General features: G+C 37.4%; 1 protein-coding gene and 1 long non-coding RNA gene across 3 annotated transcripts in view; one reads left to right on the forward strand and one right to left on the reverse strand.

Moving 5' to 3' along the window:
• The window catches only part of LOC143735386 (uncharacterized), an 82,172-nt gene that overhangs the window by 22,766 nt on the left and 35,943 nt on the right, over positions 1-23,463 (forward strand). The gene's annotated exons all lie outside the window — the stretch shown is intronic.
• The window catches only part of LOC143735239 (uncharacterized), a 31,518-nt gene continuing 17,554 nt past the window's right edge, over positions 9,500-23,463 (reverse strand). Inside the window, exons 3-10 of one of the 2 annotated variants that reach the window (XM_077225345.1) lie at positions 19,470-19,799; positions 16,051-16,376; positions 15,554-15,661; positions 15,282-15,439; positions 15,168-15,196; positions 10,206-11,740; positions 10,038-10,087; positions 9,500-9,959 (exon numbers count right to left, since the gene is read on the reverse strand). In XM_077225345.1, coding sequence (XP_077081460.1) covers positions 16,150-16,376; positions 19,470-19,799 — 557 coding nt within the window. In that variant the 3' untranslated portion in view covers positions 9,500-9,959; positions 10,038-10,087; positions 10,206-11,740; ... (2 more) ...; positions 15,554-15,661; positions 16,051-16,149. The remainder of the gene's footprint in view (positions 9,960-10,037; positions 10,088-10,205; positions 11,741-15,167; positions 15,197-15,281; positions 15,440-15,553; positions 15,662-16,050; positions 16,377-19,469; positions 19,800-23,463) is intronic. The other variant, XM_077225344.1, reaches the window with a different exon arrangement.

A 23,463-nucleotide genomic window follows, 5' to 3' on the forward strand; every position in this document is an offset into this window, starting at 1 on the left:
TTCCACTATCTAAACTTTCCAGAGCTGATTGTGAATGTAGCCTACATATCACAGATCACACAACATTCAGGCTGCTTTTCTTCTATCCATTGTAGGATATAGCTATCAATTCTTTGGTAAAAACATATGATCTGATGCTCTTTTTGATATTGTATTGAGGAATATACACTGCTGCAGGTGCTCTGTCTGATTTTGGATCTTTTGATCCATCTGTGAATATTTGAGTCGTGTTGTTGTATGCTTGATTAATGTATTGTTGAACCATTACTTTTAATGACAAATTAGGTTCATTGTGTATCTCTTTATGTGTGAATAGGTCTATTTCTGGGATGGTATAACCATGGGGTGCCCTATAGATTATAAATTATAACTGAAGGAGCTACTTCTATCTCGGTTATACCCGTTTCCTGTGCCTCCTTTTGCAACCCAATCAAAACTAGATTTTTCCAAGGTGGATCTGTGCGCACTATAAAGGCTAATATTGCCCACAACCCATAGCGCTTTCGAGAAGGATCCAGTTCAGAACTACAAACACGAGTAAAAAAAGTGTTAAAAACTACAAAACATGGTGGATATGCGCGACCTGAGAGGTTTAGATAAAGGTTTGAGTGACTAATCAAAGTTTAACCTGACAAAAAAAAAATGTATTTAATGTTATCCGTGTTCTATTTAGTGTGCAATAAGATGTCGACTTTTAAAAAATATTATTTATTTGGCCATTAAATTTAAATGTAGGCTACCGTTATGCTGTAATATAAGGAGAGTCTCCACATTAAAGACTCGCAACTGCAGATCATCCTGCATTTCTCTCCTATGATAGGAAATTAAATGAAATGTGGAAGATTTTATCTTTGACAAGATGATTGACAGGTCAGTTTAATGTGACAGGATGTGACAGAGAGCAACCGTAAAAGACGCAATTGTATGATGTGATAGTCTGTCCCAAAGCTTGTGCAGCTACTCTTCTGCTACACACTCAAAAGCATCTACTTTTTCTTAACAAAAAGAGCACTTTTGGAGGACCAAACCTGTAGTTTGGTGCACTGAAGAAAGATTTGTCAACACTATTTGGTCAATAACCTTTTTGAACTTTCTAAACACTTCATTCATAAATGAAAAACCCTGTCCTTTCCTAAAAGATTTTGCTACTTCTCTTTCAAATAAAAAAGCTAGCAGCCAGTTTCTTCAATGAGCTATTTACCCCTTGCAGTAGTAGTGCCTTATTAACTGAATTGATCAGTTAAACGTAAGTACTTACAGGCTACATAATGATGCATATAATAAGGTTTTAAAAAATGCCCCAGGAAATCAATTTATTGCGGAAATATCACCTCTTTATGGAAAAGTTTGTGGCTTTCAACATTGTTTTTGGAAGATACATTAAAAATGCAGTTAGCTTCTGTGTACGGATCTACAATGCATATCATAGATAGAATAGTTAACAGTGGATAATTTGACACGCTTCCGTGTCAAAGTGTCTGTTATCTGCGGATTCTGTTCATGTGTGCCCTGACATTTTAGAAATCCCGACCTGCTGATGTTTTACGGCCATGAGAATAAAGATTAGGCCTATGTATGGTAAACCTATATAGCTACATACAGTTAGTGTCACGAATCACACACAGAAGAGAGAGAGATCCAATAGCAGGTAATTTATTAAAGGTAGTGATGTGTCCTCCCGTATCGAGGCTTCGAAGCGTGTGTCGAGTAATCCGGGATGATTCTGTGAAGTGCGTATCGAGGCTTGTGTCGTTGACGTATGTGGTGACGTTTGAAGCCTCGCGAGCCGTCTGTACCACGTGACTGGGTCTCGAACCCGGGTCTCTCACACCAAAGGCATGTGTCTTATATCCACTGTGCCATCACCACCCTTATATATCCACCTAAATATAAAATTAATTTAATTTTTTTTCAACTTTGCAACCCGTAAATAAATCCATCGATCCGCTAATTTTGCTTGAGTTCTTCAATGGTCTATAGTGTTAGATCTTTTGCCAAGCGTGGCAGAGGTTACAGGTTCTAATCCGTATTCGTATAGGATTTTTCTATCTCATCAAAACCAAATATGTTCATCATTGATTACAGTCTATATCAAGCAGGGACACGTTTGTGTGCATTTTATTTTGTGATCTCACCGGAATGAATAGAGAGTCTCCGGAAGGGCGATAGATTGAAGCGCGCATCCGAGTGAAGACTCGCGAGCCGCAAGAGAACACTGTATCCATGACACTGACAGCAGCTGACACGAGCGCGCAGCTTGATTTAAAAAAAACCAACAGATTTTAGCGCTAGATATCTTATTTAATAGTGAAATAAATGAATTATCTGCTAGTTAACTGGACATGTTTTATTTACTTGTATTAGGTGCATCCGTGCAATGTTTCAAAAAGTGGTGGGGGACAATATCGATCCTGAGAAAAACCCACAAAGTACGCCTACGCCTATGATGACGACGACTTCACTGGATCTAAACAAATCAACCCAAATCCCAAACCCAAAATGTTTTTCCTGAGCCCTGAAGCCTTTCAGTCTGAGGCGCGATGCCGTTTTGTCCAATGATTGAAGCCTTTTAGTCTGAGGCATGACGCCTTTTCGTCATATGAATGAGGTCTGAGGATGTCCTAAAATGACGGCCCTACATTTACCAGCATTGACCACTTTAAAGAAGCCCACTTCGGTTACAACTTCCCTTACTGGTAAATTACCGGAATCAATTTAGCAGTATTTTTTGAAGCATGACCTCCTACCGGTAATTTACCGGTAAATACAGAATGTGTGAAGGGGGCTATTTTGTTTTTCGTAAAACCGACCGCAGCAGTTTCAGTTTGACTCAGATGTGTCAAGTGTCACACCTCACTGAGACTGACAATAGCCCCTTTCACACACTCAGTCTTTATTGGTAAATTAACGTAAGAGATCCTGTGTGAACAGGACCTTTTCAAAAATACTAGTTAATTGGTTCTGCGAATTCACCAGTAAGGTAAGTTGTAACATTACTAGTAAAGTGTGAGCACGGAATGAAGATTACCTGTATTATCACGTACGAGGTCAGAGCTCGCTGACGTAAGAACGTTGGGTCAGTCATAAAGTTCTTGGAGATGACGTGGCCCTGATATAGACTACTTCACTTTCTGCATCCAGACGTGTCCCGCGAAGTATACTTGAGCGTTACGTTTTTTTAATAGTTTTCTATTTAAAGTTCCCCTGTTGTCAATAATTGTATCCCTTAAAACTCATCTTTGATCACCAAAATGACATATTTAAATATTTTTTAACCTTGACCTTTAAAGGGTAACTAAACCCCTGGTCAGAGCCTGACTCCACCCACCGGCAATATTTGAAAAATGCTGGAAAAGTGGGCAGAGCCCAGCGGAGGGGGGCGTGCACCTGAGACGCATCTCTCTGTATGGAACTTGCCTACCTCACCAACAACTCCTTACATCACGAACCACCCCAAACATCCAATAGGAAAATTAAATTGTAGTAGCCACTGTTCAACCTGAAGAGGGCAGCACTCAGACGTTTTTACACCATATATTGTAGAATTAAAACACTTTATACACAAATGTCACAAAAGTTACTCGAATCAATGAACTGTACTAATAAAGCCCCATTCTTACAGATCATTAACTAAAAAAAGTTGGTTTAGGGTTTAGTTACCCTTTAAATGAGACCTTGCCTTCTTTTCCATTCATCAGTGTTGCGGCTCTGCAGTGGGATACTATTATACGTGCCTCGTGTTTTTAAGAGCAAAAAGAGAATTCTGTTTGATCATCCCTTGTGCCTATCACTTAAACGTCACAAAATATTTGTCACATTGAACAGATATGCTTCTCCTCATGCGGTCGATGAAGACAATAGCATAGCGTTTCAAGATCATTTCCGATGACTGACATCACAGAATTAACGGTATTTTGGAATCTGATTTGTGAACGGTCTCTTACCGGTAAAATGTAATGCCATTGCTTGTGTATGTACCGGTAAAGTCATTCTGGAAATTATACAGTAATTTACCGAGATTGCTGTGTCAAAGGGGCTAATAAGAGACGGTCACACGGTTTTACCTTTTTTTCTACCCAAATATTGATTATTCAATTGAATTATAAAAAACATTTTAAGTTTTTAATTCAAGGAGATTCACACAATGTTATTATTTAAGCCCATTTAACAAATACATTGTCAATGTTAAATGAGAGGAAAATTATTATTTTTTCCTCTCTTAGGCCTAAGAGGTCTGTTTCACAGACAGGGTTTAGATTAAGACAGGATTACACCTTAGTGCAATTAGGACATTTAAAGGGTAACTAAACCCTAAACCAACTTTTTTTAGTTAATGATCTGTGAGAATGGGGCTTTATTAGTACTGTTCATTGATTCGAGTAACATTTTTGACATTTGTGTATAAAGTGTTTTAATTCTACAATATATGGTGTAAAAACGTCTGAGTGCTGCCCTCTTCAGGTTGAACGGTGGCTACTGCAATAATATTTTCCTATTGGATGTTTGGGGTGGTTCGTGACCTAAGGGGTTGTTGGTGACGTAGGCAAGTTCCATACAGACAGATGCGTCTCAGGTGCACGCCCCCCTCCGCTGGGCTCTGCCCACTTTTCCAGCATTTTTCAAAAATTGCCAGTGGGTGGAGTCAGGCTCTTACCTGAAGTTTAGTTACCCTTTAAGTAGCTTTTATAAACATGCTAGAAAAATATCACTGGTGTGCATCTTGAGACAAAACAATGGCACTGATAGCTATATAACAGCTCAAACGTGCATTTTAGTCCTTGACTGTGAAACCGGGGATACAAGTCATAATAAGAGCTAGAAATAAACTTTTTCTTAATGTAACTAGAGGCTGTGTAACATGCGTTCAGGTTTGATTTGAACTAGGAGGGTCAGACTCTGTTGTGGGAGGATTCACGATTGAGTGTTTTCAGCAGAAAGTTTTATTACATGAGACACTGAACGGCTGAAGAAAATGTTTCACATGTTTGTTTTGTTCTGTTTGTGCTGGTGCCGTCTGACTGGTAAGTTATAAAAGCATTTGTATGACTTAATTTTTCAGAACAGCGTATACCATTTGCTGTTGTCTCTGTTTGTCCGACAATTTTAAAACTGTTATTTACAGGCCGTGAAAATATATTAAACTGATGGAAACTTCTATACTGAGTAAACTTTTTTTTCTGGGTTAAATATATTCATTTGAAGGATTGTTACTAGACATACAAATACAAATAGCCATCTCTAAAAATTGTTTAAAAAATACTTTGGTAGTAATAATGACCAAATAAATTAATTGGTCAAAAAGCAATTCACATACAATTTTAAACTTCTGGGGATGTTGCACCAGTTGGATGTACAGTAAAATACTTGGGTGTAAGATTGCACCAATTAAAACTACATCCAGCATAGATAATTCACAATGATTAAAACGTTGCTATTAATGAGAACTCCATTGTTCATGTCATCACAACAAGTGAAAACACTGCACCATCAGTTCAATGCATAAATGATACCTAAACATTTTTTTTAAAGGCTGCATGTTTTTTAAAATCTGAACTCCCCGTACATTTTTACAACGCAAACGTCCGAAACATGTAAATGGTTATTTTTTTAGTCAGACATTTTTCTTCAGCTTATTAAGCGTGAGCAAGCATGTCAAATGTCAAAGTGTTCTTTCTGAAATTACAGTATAGGCTACAACTTAATTCACCTTGTACCCTAAGGGTTATGTAATTATGTTATGTTATATAATATTGCTTTTTTACAGTTATTTTAAATTATTCACAGGCTAACGCTTGCTGTGAATGGACATGAAATATTATTTCCAATCATACTGTCCCTCCAAGTAAGAGAATGCATGATATATACAGGTCCTTCTCAAAAAATTTGCATATTGTGATAAAGTTAATTATTTTCCATAATGTAATGATAAATATTAAACTTTCATATATTTTAGATTCATTGCACACCAACTGAAATATTTCAGGTCTTTTATTGTTTTAATACTGATGATTTTGGCATACAGCTCATGAAAACCCAAAATTCCTATCTCAAAAAATTAGCATATCATGAAAAGGGTCTCTAAACGAGCTATTAACCTAATCATCTGAATCAACTAATTAACTCTAAACACCTGCAAAAGATTCTTGAGGCTTTTAAAAACTCCCAGCCTGTTTCATTACTCAAAACCGCAATCATGGGTAAGACTGCCGACCTGACTGCTGTCCAGAAGGCCATCATTGACACCCTCAAGCGAGAGGGTAAGACACAGAAAGAAATTTCTGAACAAATAGGCTGTTCCCAGAATGCTGTATCAAGGCACCACAGTGGGAAGTCTGTGGGAAGGAAAAAGTGTGGCAAAAAACGCTGCACAACGAGAAGAGGTGACCGGACCCTGAGGAAGATTGTGGAGAAGGACCGATTGCAGACCTTGGGGGACCCGCGGAAGCAGTGGACTGAGTCTGGAGTAGAAACATCCAGAGCCACCGTGCACAGGCGTGTGCAGGAAATGGGCTACAGGTGCCGCATTCCCCAGGTCAAGCCACTTTTGAACCAGAAACAGTGGCAGAAGTGCCTGACCTGGGCTACAGAGAAGCAGCACTGGACTGTTGCTCAGTGGTCCAAAGTTCTTTTTTCGGATGAAAGCAAATTTTGCATGTCATTCAGAAATCAAGGTGCCAGAGTCTGGAGGAAGACTGGGGAGAAGGAAATGCCAAAATGCCTGAAGTCCAGTGTCAAGTACCCACAGTCAGTGATGGTCTGGGGTGCCATGTCAGCTGCTGGTGTTGGTCCACTGTGTTTTATCAAGGGCAGGGTCAATGCAGCTAGCTATCAGGAGATTTTGGAACACTTCAGGCTTCCATCTGCTGAAAAGCTTTATGGAGAGGAAGATTTCATTTTTCAGCACGACCTGGCACCTGCTCACAGTGCCAAAACCACTGGTAAATGGTTTACTGACCATGGTATTACTGTGCTAAATTGGCCTGCCAACTCTCCTGACCTGAACCCCATAGAGAATCTGTGGGATATTGTTAAGAGAAAGTTGAGAGACGCAAGACCCAACACTCTGGATGAGCTTAAGGCCGTGTGTCCACCAAAGCGTTTTTTCACGCAGCTGGCGTAAAATTCCAATTGTTTTCAATGGGAGCGCCGCGTTTTTTAAACGCCATGAGCGTAACGAGGCGCTGAGCGAGTATTTAACGCTCAAGAGCTGAGCGCCCAGCGTTTTTTACTGGTCGCCGAGAGTTGAAAAATGTTCAACTTTGGGTAAAACGCTGCGCTCATCACTGTCACTTTTTACCCAGACGTCCAATCACAGTGGAGGAGGGGCGGGACAAATACCACACGACCAACTGTCACAACATTCTTTCTGTACAACGACGTCTACCAGCAGAGCTAACCGAACAAAATGGATGAAAAATAAATTTTTAGTATGAAACAAAATTATCTGCGAAATCAGTTACAAGTAAACTGTGCTGTGGATATTCTGTATCATAGCAACGAATCGTCTCAACTGAAAAACGCAGCGCTGCCAAAACGCTCTCAAGCGCCCACGGCTAGGCGTTTTCAGCAGAGCGTCCAGCGTTTTCAGCCGGCTAAAAACGCTTTGGTGGACACACGGCCTAAGGCCGCTATCGAAGCATCCTGGGCCTCCATAACACCTCAGCAGTGCCACAGGCTGATTGCCTCCATGCCACGCCGCATTGAAGCAGTCATTTCTGCAAAAGGATTCCCGACCAAGTATTGACTATTGAGTGCATAACTGAACATAATTATTTGAAGGTTGACTTTTTTTTTGTATTAAAAACACCTATTTTATTGGTCGGATGAAATATGCTAATTTTTTGAGATAGGAATTTTGGGTTTTCATGAGCTGTATGCCAAAATCATCAGTATTAAAACAATAAAAGACCTGAAATATTTCAGCTGGTGTGCAATGAATCTAAAATATATTAAAGTTTAATTTGTATCATTACATTATGGAAAATAATGAACTTTATCACAATATGCTGATTTTTTGAGAAGGACCTGTATATATAAATGAATGATAGCAAATGTATGTAAGGATATCCTTCCGCTGACCATTCTAGACTCTTAGAAGAAAAGGTTCTATAACCTTGAGTTCTATCAGGAACTTCATTTTTGGAACTCTTAAAATGTTCCTTATAGAACCCTTTAAGGTTCTTCGTAGGAAAAATATGCTCTTTATAGAACCTATTTAGGGGTTCCCATCATTAAATCTTTTTGTTTTTATTTTTAATTACATTTTATTAATTAAACAGCTCATTTAGATACTTTATCAAGAGAAAAACTGAGATAACAGCCATAACACATCAATCATTTAACACACTTTTTTATTAGCATTTACAATCACAAGCAATCTATAACACAGCAATTCATTGAGTTAACATAAATTAACGTTTCGAAAAAGACTAACTAGTATTGTTTTTAAATTAATAAGCATTAGACAATAATTTAACATTCTGATAAGCATTTTTAACAATAAAAACAACTGACACATGACAATTTCAGCACTGGGAAGGTTCAAATAGTGTTGAATGAAGAAACATTGATGTCTTTATGATGCTCCATATTGAACAAAACGTATTTTGGCATCTGTGTGTTATCATTCAGTGACACGGCTATGTTGATGTTGAGGGGGCTGGACAACCTAAAGCCATCTTTGTACAAAACATTCGGACATGAATGTTGGAATTCGCTGCCTTTTCTGCTCCTGTCACTTAAAACTTTGGCCAAATTGTTTTGAGTATTTTATGATTGTAAAAGACTTGCCAATAAATAAATATATTTTATTTGTCCTAATGAGTGTTCTTAGACTATAATTTTACATGACATCATTATAATCCTATTAATTTTTTACTTTATTTGCAGATGTTACTTGTCCAAACCAAGCTGGACTTTCAACTAAACTGATCTAAACACTTTACAAAAACACATTGACCGGCAAAAATAAAATAAAAAAACTCTTCCTTGACAAGAAGATCCTCTGATTTGCTTTAATAAGATTCACTTTACCAGAGAAATTCGGTTTAAGTATTTCAAATAATATAATTAATGTGAGGGATTCTGGGAGTTTAAAAATTCAGGGATGGACTGATGAAATGGTCCCTTCAAATCTTCAGAAGTTGCTTTGTAATACAATGACTTTTAACAATTAACTGTATTGTATGGCCCAATTTAGCATTTTCATGTTTGACTGCTAAAGTCTCAAAACTACTTGAGACAGTGTGTATGTACATCTCCAATGCCAAATACTCATCTATAATAGATCTGATTTACACATGGTTTGATCTGTTGATGGACAAACAGGTTCTGCATGAACACAAGGTATTACTGGAAGTGTGTGGTTGTTTTCAGTCTGTGTGTCAGTAGTGTGTCTGCATGCGGTTGAAGGGCTTTTAAACGATTCAGCTTTAGCTTAGCTCAGTTATTTCTGAGAACAAACTCTAAAATCATGACACAAATTCACAGATTCTAGCTGTTATAAGTGAATCAGATCTTTTTTATTGGCATCTAGAACATAAAATACAGATATTTCAAGTTCCTTTACATTGAATGAAAAACATGCACATAGGCTAAACGTTTTTCTTTGCTAATGCTAAAATAAAGAAACAATCTAAAGATCTTTGGCTCAGAGCTCAAGGCACACAATTACTCTTTCTGAGGTCGTGTTACAGTATGTTTAGGCACCATGATGACATTTATAAATCCTATTATTCTAAAAAAAAGAGTGTTCAAGTTCAAGTTTTTATCGGTCACATACACAATCATACATGAAATGCTTTGTATGACTCCCCACAGAATACAAAAAAACTTCTATGTATTAGGAATAAAATAGTAATAAAGACAATAATAGAATTTAAAGTAGAAAAAAGAATTTAAAGAGTAAAGGTAAAGAGGCAGTTGCTGAGCTCTTTGATCAGCTGACTCTGGAAACAGCCCTGAGAAAGAGAGATTTGCACAATTAGAAATATTTTACATTATTCAGACAAACAGATTTAAACTGGGGTCAAACATACTTTACTTGTTCAAGTGCAGGAGATCATTTCCATCACACAGTGACAATATTCTACAATACAAACAGGAAAACACAATAATAATATATGCAGTTAAATACAGCACAGCTCAACATGATTTAAGAACCAAAACAGAAAAAAGGAAGATGATGTGAAGTAGTGAATCTTTACCTTGAAAGCCCCACAGGTCTCCATCACTCCAGCACAAACTTGGCAGTACAAAACCTAATCAACATCTCAAATGCTTTAGAGATGTAACACTTGTTACAAAATACAACAAAATTGTAAAGAAAAACATACACATTTCAACAATGATGACATTCAGTGGAAGTACCAAACATCTCATATGTTACATAATAAAAAAACAAATACTATTGTTTAACAGTAAAAACTCATTTGTGAAATGAGCTTAAAACATCATTCAGATGCCACACTCCATTAAAAGTCTTGCGCAACAGCCAGTAACAGTCATGAAATATATTATAATTTAGTTGCATAAACATATTTAGCATTTTGTAGCAGCCTCAATCCACAGTGTCTTTCAGTGCAGTTTTAACAGGATCAGTTCCTGAAATTCAGAGTTTGATCAAAGACACAATGGGGATATTTCATGGATCAACCCTTGTAGGATATGAACCTTTGATTTTTAACCATAAAAGTTGTTAACCAAATATTATTGTACTGTGTATTGGTGTATTCGTGGGTAAAACTGTCAGTTTAGAGTTGACAAAGATGGTTGAACGAGAGGTTAGCTGGTTCAATGAGGTGTAAAACAACGGCATCCGAAACTCAACATGAATGTTCCTCTCTGTCCCAACTGACAACAATGTTCTAAGAACGTTTTGTTAACTTTCTCATTGTAATCAAAATCTTATTTCTGAATGTTCTCTGAATTTTAGAAATGTACAGTTTTTAAATGTCTTTACTCTTTTTCTTAGTTATGTGAACATAAACATTCAATTTGATAACTAATAAATATTCTTTGAACATTCTGAAAAAAGTAGCAACATTTAAAAAAAAACATTTAAAAAACATTCAAGGAAACAAAAGCTCCATGAATGATGTATAAATCACGTTTTTGTGATAACATTATGAGAATATTATTTAAAACCAAATAACTTTGAACTAATATTCTATTAACATTACTGTAAGAACGAACCTTATGTTCCCTCTTAGCTGGGATAGTTTTGCCAAAATGCCAATGCTAACTTTGTAAAGATTTAACATCAGTCATTCTACAGTATATTTAGAATAGATTCAATTCAATACAGTGGACCCATTTAGCAGCTGTAATAATCCCTTCACTACGTACTCAAAATCTTCCAGCACTCTTGGTTTTACTGCTGGTAATAGTTTGCTTCGTTTAAAATTGGTTTTGGCGAGAAACTTCAAGTCGCTGGTATTGAACACAATTTCTCCCTGAGTAATGAGAATTTCATTCTGATCTTCTTCCAATTCCCCCCCCCCCCCCCCCCCCCCCCATTTTCCTATTTTCTTTTCATATTCCCTAATGTTTCTGTGAAATCCCAGTCTCACTGAGGTGTCCCACTATCATCATCTATCGGTGCAGTCTCAGTCTCATTATGGGGCGTCCAATTATCATCATCCATCTGTGCAAACTCAGTCTCACTAAGATATCCCATATCATCTTCCATCGGTGAAGTCTCAGTCCTGATTAAGGGTTGTTTCTTCTGTAACATCATTCCCTTAAGAGAAAGAAGCAGATTCACAGAAGGTAAAACAAATGTTCAGGATTGATGATTCCGTTAAACACAAAAATATTATCTCTGATGTTTGTGAATGTAAAAGCCCGTTATTATTAGTGATTCTATGTGATGATTTCTGAATGAAACACAGAGAAAACTCAAACGGGCTGTTGCAACAAAGTCCTCAAGTTAAGAAAACCCAGTTATAAGATTAAATGGAACCATTAGTGAAACATGGGTTGCAAGAAAAACCTTAAGCTCATCATCAAGTATTATCCCGTAATTGACTAAGTGTTTCCTTAAGTTCTATTATGTGTTGCAACCAGGGTTTGAAATGAACACCCACCAAATGTGGGTAAAAATCAACTGTGGCGGCTTACGCTGTCAAATCACTAGACAATTTATCGTGTTATTTATTGTTTACTCACTTTGCTTTGGGAGTGTGTGTAAGCCAAATATGCGCAGATTTAGAGCAAATACTCGTGATTCATCATGATATATTAAATGCATTGTATTGCACAGAATCTGTGCATATCTGGCTTACTTGAACATGACCGTCACTACGCAAAAAACAAAATGGCACACTTGTTCATTTTCATTAAAAGCAAAAGTAAAGATTAAAAAGCATTTGTTAACAGACAATACTATTTTCCAACATCATAAATTATTTTAATGTTCTTTGTACTTTATTGATCAGTCCACCTAAAACATGTTTTTGGTAAAAAGGATGAGGATGAAAGAGGAAGGGAGGAGATGGCTAGATGAATGAATGTATGTATATATACAGGTCCTTCTCAAAAAATTAGAATATTGTGATAAAGTTCATTATTTTCCTTAATGTAATGATAAAAATTAAACTTCCATATATTTTAGATTCATTGCACACCAACTGAAATATTTCAGGTCTTTTATTGTTTTAATACTGATGATTTTGGCATACAGCTCATGAAAACCCAAAATTCCTATCTCAAAAAATTAGCATATTTCATCCTACCAATAAAAGAAGTGTTTTTAATACAAAAAAAGTCAACCTTCAAATAATTATGTTCAGTTATGCACTCAATACTTGGTCGGGAATCCTTTTGCAGAAATCACTGCTTCAATGCGGCGTGGCATGGAGGCAATCAGCCTGTGGCACTGCTGAGGTGTTATGGAGGCCCAGGATGCTTCGATAGCGGCCTTAAGCTCATCCAGAGTGTTGGGTCTTGCGTCTCTCAACTTTCTCTTCACAATATCCCACAGATTCTCTATGGGGTTCAGGTCAGGAGAGTTGGCAGGCCAATTTAGCACAGTAATACCATGGTCAGTAAACCATTTACCAGTGGTTTTGGCACTGTGAGCAGGTGCCAGGTCGTGCTGAAAAATGAAATCTTAATCTCCATAAAGCTTTTCAGCGGATGGAAGCAAGAAGTGCTCCAAAATCTCCTGATAGCTAGCTGCATTGACCCTGCCCTTGATAAAACACAGTGGACCAACACCAGCAGCTGACATGGCGCCCCAGACCATCACTGACTGTGGGTACTTGACACTGGACTTCAGGCATTTTGGCATTTCCTTCTCCCCAGTCTTCCTCCAGACTCTGGCACCTTGATTTCCGAATGACATGCAAAATTTGCTTTCATCCGAAAAAAGTACTTTGGACCACTGAGTAACAGTCCAGTGCTGCTTCTCTGTAGCCCAGGTCAGGCGCTTCTGTCGCTGTTTCTGGTTCAAAAGTGGCTTGACCTGGGGAATGCGGCACCTGTAGCCCATTTCCTGCACACGCCTGTGCACGGTGGCTCTGGATGTTTCTACTCCAGACTCAGTCCACTGCTTCCGCAGGTCCCCCAAGGTCTGGAATCGGTCCTTCTCCACAATCTTCCCCACTTCTTCTCGTTGTGCAGCGTTTTTTGCCACACTTTTTCCTTCCCACAGACTTCCCACTGAGGAGTCTTGATACAGCATTCTGGGAACAGCCTATTTGTTCAGAAATTTCTTTCTGTGTCTTACCCTCTTGCTTGAGGGTGTCAATGATGGCCTTCTGGACAGCAGTCAGGTCGGCAGTCTAACCCATGATTGTGGTTTTGAGTAATGAAACAGGTTGGGAGTTTTTAAAAGCCTCAGGGATCTTTTGCAGGTGTTTAGAGTTAATTAGTTGATTCAGATGATTAGGTTAATAGCTCGTTTAGAGAACCTTTTCATGATATGCAAATTTTTTGAGATGGGAATTTTGGGTTTTCATGAGCTGTATGCCAAAATCATCAGTATTCAAACAATAAAAGACCTGAAATATTTCAGCTGGTGTGCAATGAATCTAAAATATATGAAAGTTTAATTTTTATCATTACGTTATGGAAAATAATGAACTTTATCACAATATGCAAATTTTTTGAGAAGGACCTGTAAACTGTGACGTAGTTAATCTTATTTATTTCTTCTTCTTTTTTCTTTTGGCTAGTAGAAGTTCTGAATGGCCTGTACCTTAAAAATGTAGTAGCCAAATTGTCCGGTGAGTGAAAAAGTTCATTTCAAACCCTTGAAACAAAGACCTTAGAGACAATTTTACCCTCAAAAATAGAAGGACCAAAATGGCTCCTTCAAATCGCATGCTGAACTCACAAGCAATGGCTGATTTCATGTTAATTAAATAGGAGGAAGTACCAAGGTTTATTTTAGTGATAGAAAGAAAGTATTATAAATATTTAAGTTATGATATGCTTTGAAAAAATGTGTATTGTGAAGAATGCTTTTAAAAATTAAATTAAATTGAATATTTGAGCAGCTTCGGTTTCATATTTTTTTCCATCACGTTTGATAGAAATATACTGTATATATATATTTTTTATTATTATCATCTTGCATGCTCAAGTTCAAGGTGGCAGGCGGCAGCCCAAAACAAAAAAAAAATCAAAATGAGTTTGAATTTTGGAGTATGAAAAATGCAACAGACATGGATCTTGCGCAGTTTCCTTAAATTTGGCATACTTTTATCAAAATATTGTCAACAAAAATGTTACTGACAATAAGTTTATGTACAGAATGTATCCTGCAGCCTATGGTGAAGTCTGGTTTGAGTGGCACACACACATTTTAGCAGTGAAGTTCAAAAGAGACTCACTTATGGTAAAGAGAAGCAGTTTTGCCTAATGAAACTGTGCTCCATAAAATCATACAGTCATGAGTTAAACATGTTTAAAAGTAAGCTGTCGTTTATGTTCTGTTTATGGGAGATGTCAAAACTATAGAAACTGATTCCCTTACTGTGTTTTTCTAGAAACTATCGTGAAATGCTTAGAATACACACTTGGGTAAAGAAATTTTCCCCTTATGGATACACTCAATAAATAGTTTTCCTGCAACCAGGCCCTGATACACACTACTAACAGATGTCAATCTGTAGTAAAGTCAGTGTTTTGCAGACAGAGATTCAGAGCTCACAGTATCTCACCTGAGGATCATCTTGCGGTGTCCTGTTTCCTGTTTGAACAACAACAAACTCTTACTTCATTTTTTTCATTTTCATTTATTGATTTAGCTGACGCTTTTATCCAAAGCGACTTACAATTGCTATATATGTCAGAGGTCGCACGCCTCTGGAGCAACTAGGGGTTAAGTGTCTTGCTCAGGGACACAATGGTGTCTCACAGTGGATTCGAACCCGGGTCTCTCACACTAAAGGTATGTGTCTTATCCACTGCGCCATCACCACCCCATCACCATCTTACTTGTTCAATTAGAATAAAAATACATAGTTAAACATATTTTTTAATTATTCTTTATCCACAACAAATCTTATATTTACATTATGAAAGATCAGCTGTAGATAATACTTGCCTTTGTGTTTTGATCTGTGGAGACGGTAAATCACAGCAGCCACGAACAGAATGACAGCAGCACATATTCCTCCTATAACAGCTGAAGATAAACCTGAATCTGGAACAGCTAAAGACAGACACACATTATTATTGGAGATCGACTGATAATCAACTCTACCAATACTTTTGACTGACATTTACACCTTTATGTTTTCAGTAGTGAAAGTGATTTGATAAGCTGGTCTTTTTTTTACAACAGCAGTTAAAACGGCATCCGCACTGTGAACTCAACAGGAAACAATATTCACAGGAAATCTGACTGATATTATGTACTTTTCTTATTCTTATATAATAGACATCAGAAACATTAAATGATCTCAATTATATTTTAATATGCATTCAAAGCTCACTTTTTTTTAAACAGGCCACAATTAAATCATTTACGGGTTCAATTTAAACATAGTAAACTGTATTTTATAAAAGTGAAAATGCTTTGAATGATTAAATAAAACTCACGAGTGACAGAAACACTGAAGCTTTTAATGATGTTGAATCTGCTGTTGCTGATCTGTAGTTTATATTCTCCAGAGTCTGTGTTTCTGGTGTTTGTGATGTTCATCCAGTCTGATGATCCAGCTTCAGTCTGTCTCTGAATCTCTCTTTACACTGATCATCTGTACAGATCTTACTCTGATCTCCAGTGATTTCAGCGATGAGAATGTCATTAAAATACCACGTTATTGAATCATTCAGTTGTCTTATTACACCAGTGTATAAAACGACAGATCCTCCTTCCATCACTGTCTTTCTCTTCATTTTATCTCGTTCAGCAGCAGAAACACCTGAAACACAAACCAACAGATGATTGGAGGATCTTGTTTTGAGGGAAAAGACACACAACATAAGAGAAATGTGGATATGAAAGCGATAAAACAAGCTTTCTTGACTTTCAGTCTGAAAAGCATAATTTATACACATTTGGTGTTTATAAACATAAGAGGCAGGTATGGTAACACAAATCTGTACTCAAGTAAGTACTTAAGGAAGTAATTACTCAAGTAGAAGTAAAAATTATAATGTTATTAATTACTTGATTAAAGGGGTGGTTTGCTGCTTTTTTTCTTTGCATGATTGTGTTAATGGGGTACAATATAACATCGTTTTCATGTTTTTTTTTCTTTTTTAAAGCCTTATTTTTCATAAATTTCACATTTGTTGTAAGCCGCTTTCTCCTCTATCATTTGAACGACCGGTTGACTTCCTGATTCTATGAAACCACTCCCTCAGAAACCAGCACTGGGCTCAGATTGGTTAGTTGGGCCGGTGTGTTGCAATTGGCTAAACTGCGTAGGGTACGTAGTCCGGAAACTTCACGCCCATTACCTTTACAGGCGAAAGTTGCATGTGCTCCGTCAAATGTAAATAATGGTGTCAATACTGCTATTAGTTTGAGCCAGAATCAGACCCAGAAAGCGGCAATGAAGAGAATCAAGCAGAACCTCCACAAACACGGCTCTTATAAAAAGTTTCTGAATGGTAGGCCCTACATTTTTTTTTTATTATTATTATTCTATTCTATTCTAGGCTACTATTATTATATAAGAATCTCGATACGCTGTTACTTGAAAATGCTACTGCTGCTTGTTAGCTTTTGAGATACGGTTTTCTCCTGATTAAACATTTAATATAGCCTAACTGAATAAATAACAGAGTAATACCGTTTTTTAAAGTTATTGTTTTATCGATATAAACAACCGTTTATCTATTCACAAAACTTAGTTTACTCAGTGTATCGTTTTCTTTAGGTGTACATGTTTGTCTTATACACACAAAATAGCATTGAACTAACTGGCTACTATAAACAAACAGCGTTGGCATTGGTTTACGTTCTTGATCAAATCGGAAAATTACGTCATAAAGTATACATTGAAAATACATTTACAAAATTAGTACATAATTACAAATTCAGGTCCATAATGTTTGTACGCGTTTGTCATAGACACACGAAATAGCATAACTAAGTGGCTACTAAATCCAGCGCTGGCCTTTGTTTACGTCCTTGATAAAAACTATAGCATTACGTCTAAAATTATACATGCAAATACATTTAAAATGATTAAGTCTTACTTACAGGTTGTGGCCAAACAACTGCTGCCTCTGGTTTTAAAGTTGGAACTGCTTCATGCTTTAGTAACAGTTTGTTGTTGAATCCGGCATTGAATTCGTGGAGATTCTGGAAGCTGTCTTCCGTAAAATGCGCAGCACAGAGAGCTAAATTGCGATTGTAATTTTCAGGAACATAATCAAACATAAATTGTTGCCATTGATGACGAACTACAGCGTCCGTAGGAAGCCCGAACACAGAAGACCTGACAGCTGGGTGAAAATAACACACTTTCGACGGCATGGCTACTGCTCTCCACTATAACTCTTCCTCTTCCACAAAGCAGCAGAAATATCGCCATGCCCCCTTTTTTGCATATTCCGGAGGGAGGGTTGATGTAAATGTATGGGTTAGTTACGTATAAAACCCGCGAAGTATCTCGTTGTAGTCCCATTCGAGACGTTTTTGTAGGCATTAAACTTCCTGATTTTTAAAAGACGATATCTCTGCTTACGTTGAACTTTCAGTGCAGCAACTTTGCAGATACTGTTCATGCACCAACAGCAACATTACACACATTATTAAAATGAAAAAAGTGAAATCGCAATCAACCACCCCTTTAAGAGTAAAAAGGTATCAAATGAAAAAACAACAAGTAGGAAGAGACTAATTACTTCAGATCTGATTCAGAACAAGCAAGATGATGATGATGAAGTCAGTGAAGCTTGTATTACAATAGGGATTTCTACCGATTATGTCTACACATGACAGATGGTGTGTCATCTTGCAGTACCTTTTTAAAATAACAAATTAAAATGCCATTATCAGGACATTATTATTTAGATAGATCGAAACAATAGTATATAATACTGATCTAGTACTATTTTAATTAAATTATTATAATACATGGGATATCTTTGCAACATGCACATAGTAATTTATTTAAATCTACAAATTCCACTTAAACAGTAGATGTGTTTTTGAAGAAATTAATATACTGTATATGAATTCATAAACAGTTTATTTGAGAATGAACCACACCCAAATTAATCTTTCAAACTAATCAGGACGCAGAATTTAATAGAAACTCCAGATCAACATGCAGGAACCCAAATCAACAATCTAGGACCATAAATGAAGTGGGCTCCAGCCAGTCTGAACTAACTAGAGAAACGCCCCAGCTGAGAAACTAAGAACTTATTGCCAAGCCATGTAAGCTTGTAAAAGATTGTCCTAGCTAAAGGAAGATATCGTCAACCATAGGTAGTTCTTTGTAAAAGATGGATTGGTCTGGAGATGGCACAGCTCGAGCCCCACCAAGATAACGGCAGAGCGTGTTTGATCCCCAGACAGATATACAAAGCAGACCTTCTTCATCTTAAAGACCTCTGAACGAACCCAGGGTGAAATCTCTTAAAACCACAGAGACTGATATCTTTCAATATCAAAATACATAAAATTATCCCAAAACAATGGTTGACGGACATCTTACAACTACATAAATCTATATCATGTCTACAACCCATTTATGTGACTTTTATGCTTAGATCAGATAAGTCATGCAGTTGTTGTAACTATTAGATGGTGGACTGAAAATGTTTCTTGTTTCCTATCAGTATGATCATATGCTCATAATTCAGAAGACGGCTTCATTGAAATCGATGTAAAATATATTGTATCATTATAAGAAATCATGACTAAACTTTACTCCCTGTCCCTTCTTGCTAGAGGTGGAAGGAAAGAGACCACAGATATCGCATGATTTACTACGAGAGGGGAAGAAACAGCCACCTCTGAACGATTTGCTTTCAAACATAATGTAATGACTCACCATATAAAATAACACTGAAGGTTTTTTCACTGTCGCTGCTGCCGCTGCTGATCTGTAGTTGATAAACTCCAGAGTCTGTGTTTTGGATGTTTGTGATGATCAGAGATCCAGTCTGATGATCCAGCTTCAGTCTGTCTCTGAATCTCTCAGTATCTTTATTACACTGAACATCTGTACAGATCTTACTCTGATCTCTATTGATTTGAGCGATGCGAATGTCATTATAATACCATCTAATTCTGTCTTGTTGGTTTGTTTGAAAACCAGTGTTTAGAGTGACTGAATCTCCCTCCATCACTGACACTCTGTCTGTATCAACACCAGAGGCACCTGTAGAAGAAATCAACAGTGAATTATGAGCCAAACATTTTATTTTAATTTTTTTACAGTTTGTGAGTAGAGAAGTATGCCTTGATTCAGAAACAGCAGAAAAACATCATTGATTTATACACTCGCTCATTAGACAAACATACATGAGCCTCATGGGCGATCTTATATAACCTGATGAACATCATACAAACAACATCCTGATTCATATTTTGCCCCCATCTGAGGATTCACAAAACCAGTATTTTCATACTGAAATTCATAAGAAATATTACCCATTATTGATTAATTATCCATACAATGTTTTCACTTTGTATATTATTGTGTTGGAGAATGACAACATTTCAATAAAGCAGAGTTGTCAAAAGAGTCGATTTCGGTACCAAGTCGGTAGCCTACTGAATTAAAAAAAATGTGACGATACCAGCATTTCCCTCTAGCATTTTGAGGCTTGTTGAACTGATTACTAAACACCACATATACGCAATCAACACAATAGCCAATCACAGACATAGGGATGCTCATTTCGGTTAATTTTCCCGACCGACAACCGCCCCTCGTTATCCGAGTATTAACCTTTAACTGATAAGATTATAATATTGAATTAAATAAAAATAAAATTGAGGACTGTCTGTGACCCGTTAAAAATAAAATTATTTAACATGCAAACAGCAGCATACAGAACAGATCAACAACAGAACCTGGATTCACATCAGAATGACAACAGAGAAAAAAATGATAAAATAATATAAATAAAAAACATAAAATCAGCCAACACAATTTTTTTTACTTAAATAATTAACATTAAGATGACAAAGAAAACAATGAATCCGTTTGATGCTTTGAAAAAACTGCAATTTTTTTTTTCCGTTAGACCAAGTTTTTTCGTCAAATAAAAATAGCAGGCCTACCTCAATCCACACCTTGTCTGGTTTATATTTTTTAAAAAGTAACATGTCTACATGATGTGCGGTTATAGTCTGGAGCGCAGTTAGAGCCGCGGCAGAAAACACCCTCTCCGATGGCACAGATATCCCAGGAATACAGAGATAACGTCTTGCTAGAGTGGCCAGCTTTGGAAAGCGCCTTTCATTTGCTCGTGGATGTTTGCTTCGCCAGTGATATTGCATTGTACTTGTACTACTGCTGTATTTTAATACCGCTTAGCATATTTTGCAAGTAACGTCGTCGTCCTTTCTGTCTAAATGGTCTCGCACAGTACTTCTTTTCATTCACTTAATTTTAATTGTTCAGCGAAATATGTCTGTAGGCACGTGTGTTATAGGGGCATTCGGCAACTATTTCAGCTTAATAAAACTGTTTAGAAATCATTTGGATGGTTTAATAACCTGTTCAGGTGAGAATGGTGACTTTCCCCACTCCCCCCAACGTTCCTAGGCGGAAAACCAACCTTGCAACATGAGGATTAACGTCCCGGTAAATTGGAAATAGGAATTCTCGTGAGAAGCGAGAACGAGCGAGAAACACAAACTGCTTTACGGCAATTCGACATAAACACACATACACGCCCTCAATGTGTGTACACGCCCATACACGCCATACATCATACACGCCCTCAATGTGTATGATGTATTACCCACCTCGGTAGACATAGGCTTCTTTGGCTGGCTCTGATATAACTGCCGCAGCCTCTCTGTGATCACCACTCAGCAGACTTGCCCAATGTCCAGCCCACCTCGCTATCTGATTGGTTACACCTCACGAGTAATAGCCTATCAATATGAGGCGCTGGACTGGACAAAAGCGAAGCGAACTGCGCGAGAGAGACCGAGTGTATGAGTGTGCGAGAGAGACCGAGTGTGTCTGCGCGCGAGAGAGACCTTCTTTCCATACATTTTTATATGTGTTTTAGAGATTGAATTGAAATAAAATATTAACATTACTGCCCTAACTATTTCTGAATAGGATGTGTACTTCATAAATATTTGGAATAGTATGGAAATATAAGATTCACATCACTGAAAACATGTATGGAAATCGAAGAGTCATCGGTGAAGTCAAGGCTAGCTTTGGTGGCTAACCCTGCCCCCAAACGCTTCTCCCTGGAATTTTTGCGATTCGGTCCACATATACATAGCGGGACTCCTGGATTATATACTGGATTACACATTGCTTCACCGGAACAGTGTAGGGAAACACGCTTGCAGTGTGTTGGTGGGTGGCGACGCGGGACCCTGTGCGCATGCGCTACGCTTGGCCGGTGATCGCGCTGGTTCGGTTGACTGTTTTCTGCTGCCTACAATACTAGTATGTCTCGTTCATTATTGCTTTTGATCTTTACCACTGCATTATTCCATTATAAATCTTCCATTCATCATGTACCAGGATCATCTGTTCTTTCAACTCCCCTCTTCTCTATAACCTCGTCTGATTTAACTGGTTCTTCTAGAGATACAATTGCCTTTATTGTTACACAATGCTTAGGTTCACCTCCTTTTCATACCCAGGCAGTGATATCATTGTTCGTTTCCAAATCTCAGTATTAATTGTACTATGATCATAATCCTACCCCTATATTTTATTTTCCTAAGTGCACTAAACCGCCAGTTTTCATAGCCATCAGCCGGGCTCTTATCCTCCTCCTCCTCCTATTTTCCTCAGGTGACGTCCAGTTAAATCCTGGCCCTGTAACCTCTGTTGAAAACTGAACGCCTCATTTATTTTCATTTGATGACTTCTGTAATCGTAAAAGCTTTAGTTTCATGCACATTAATATTAGAAGCCTCCTCCCCTTTTAGCTGTGTCTGAATCTTGGCTTAAGACATCCATAAAAAATTCAGAAATATCTATCCCAAACTACAATATCTTCCGTCAAGACAGATCTGCAAAAGGGGGCGGAGTTGGATTGTATTGCAGAGATAATCTACAATGTTCCATTGTTTTATCTAGGTCTGCCCCCAAAATGTTTGAGATCCTAATTTTAAAAATCCATTTTTCTAAAGACAAGTCACTTACAGTAGCTGTTTCTTATAGACCTCCTTCAGCTCTCAGTTGTGCTATAGATACATTATGCGAATTGATTGCCCCATACTTATCTTCTGAGTTCTTACTATTAGGAGATTTAAATTTGGACATGTTAAACGTCTCAAAAAATATACAGTCTAAACTGGATGCACTCAACCTTACACAAATGATTAACGAACCCACTAGATATAATTTAAAATCTGCAAACAAATGCACTTTAATTGATATTGACTAATATGCCTTCAAAATATACTCCAGATCTTGCCCAGGTACCCTGGAAGGACATTGACATGATACCATATGTGGAAGATGCCTGGTTCTTTTTTAAGGATGCTTTTATTTCTATACTGAATAAGCATGCTCCTTTTAAAAAGTTCAGAACTAAAAACAGATATAGTCCTTGGTTTACTCCGGAATTGACCACCCTCAGCAAGCACAATTTTTTTTTATGGCGGACTGTACTTGCCTTAATTAATCCTCATGATATTCAGCTTTTTAAGGAAATGAGAAACCGGTACACACAGGCAGTGAGGGAAGCTAAGGCTAGCTTCTATAAACATAAATTTGCTTCTTGCAGTACCAATTCTAAAAAGTTTTGGGACACAGTCAAATCAATGGATAACAAGAACACCTCCGTCCAACTGCCCAGAGCTTTAAAGCTAGGAGACATCGTCACCACCAA

Source organism: Siphateles boraxobius, unplaced genomic scaffold (genome assembly GCF_051911475.1).
Source record: "Siphateles boraxobius isolate OS27281-9 unplaced genomic scaffold, OSU_SipBor_1 13, whole genome shotgun sequence".
Classification (NCBI taxonomy): domain Eukaryota; kingdom Metazoa; phylum Chordata; class Actinopteri; order Cypriniformes; family Leuciscidae; genus Siphateles; species Siphateles boraxobius.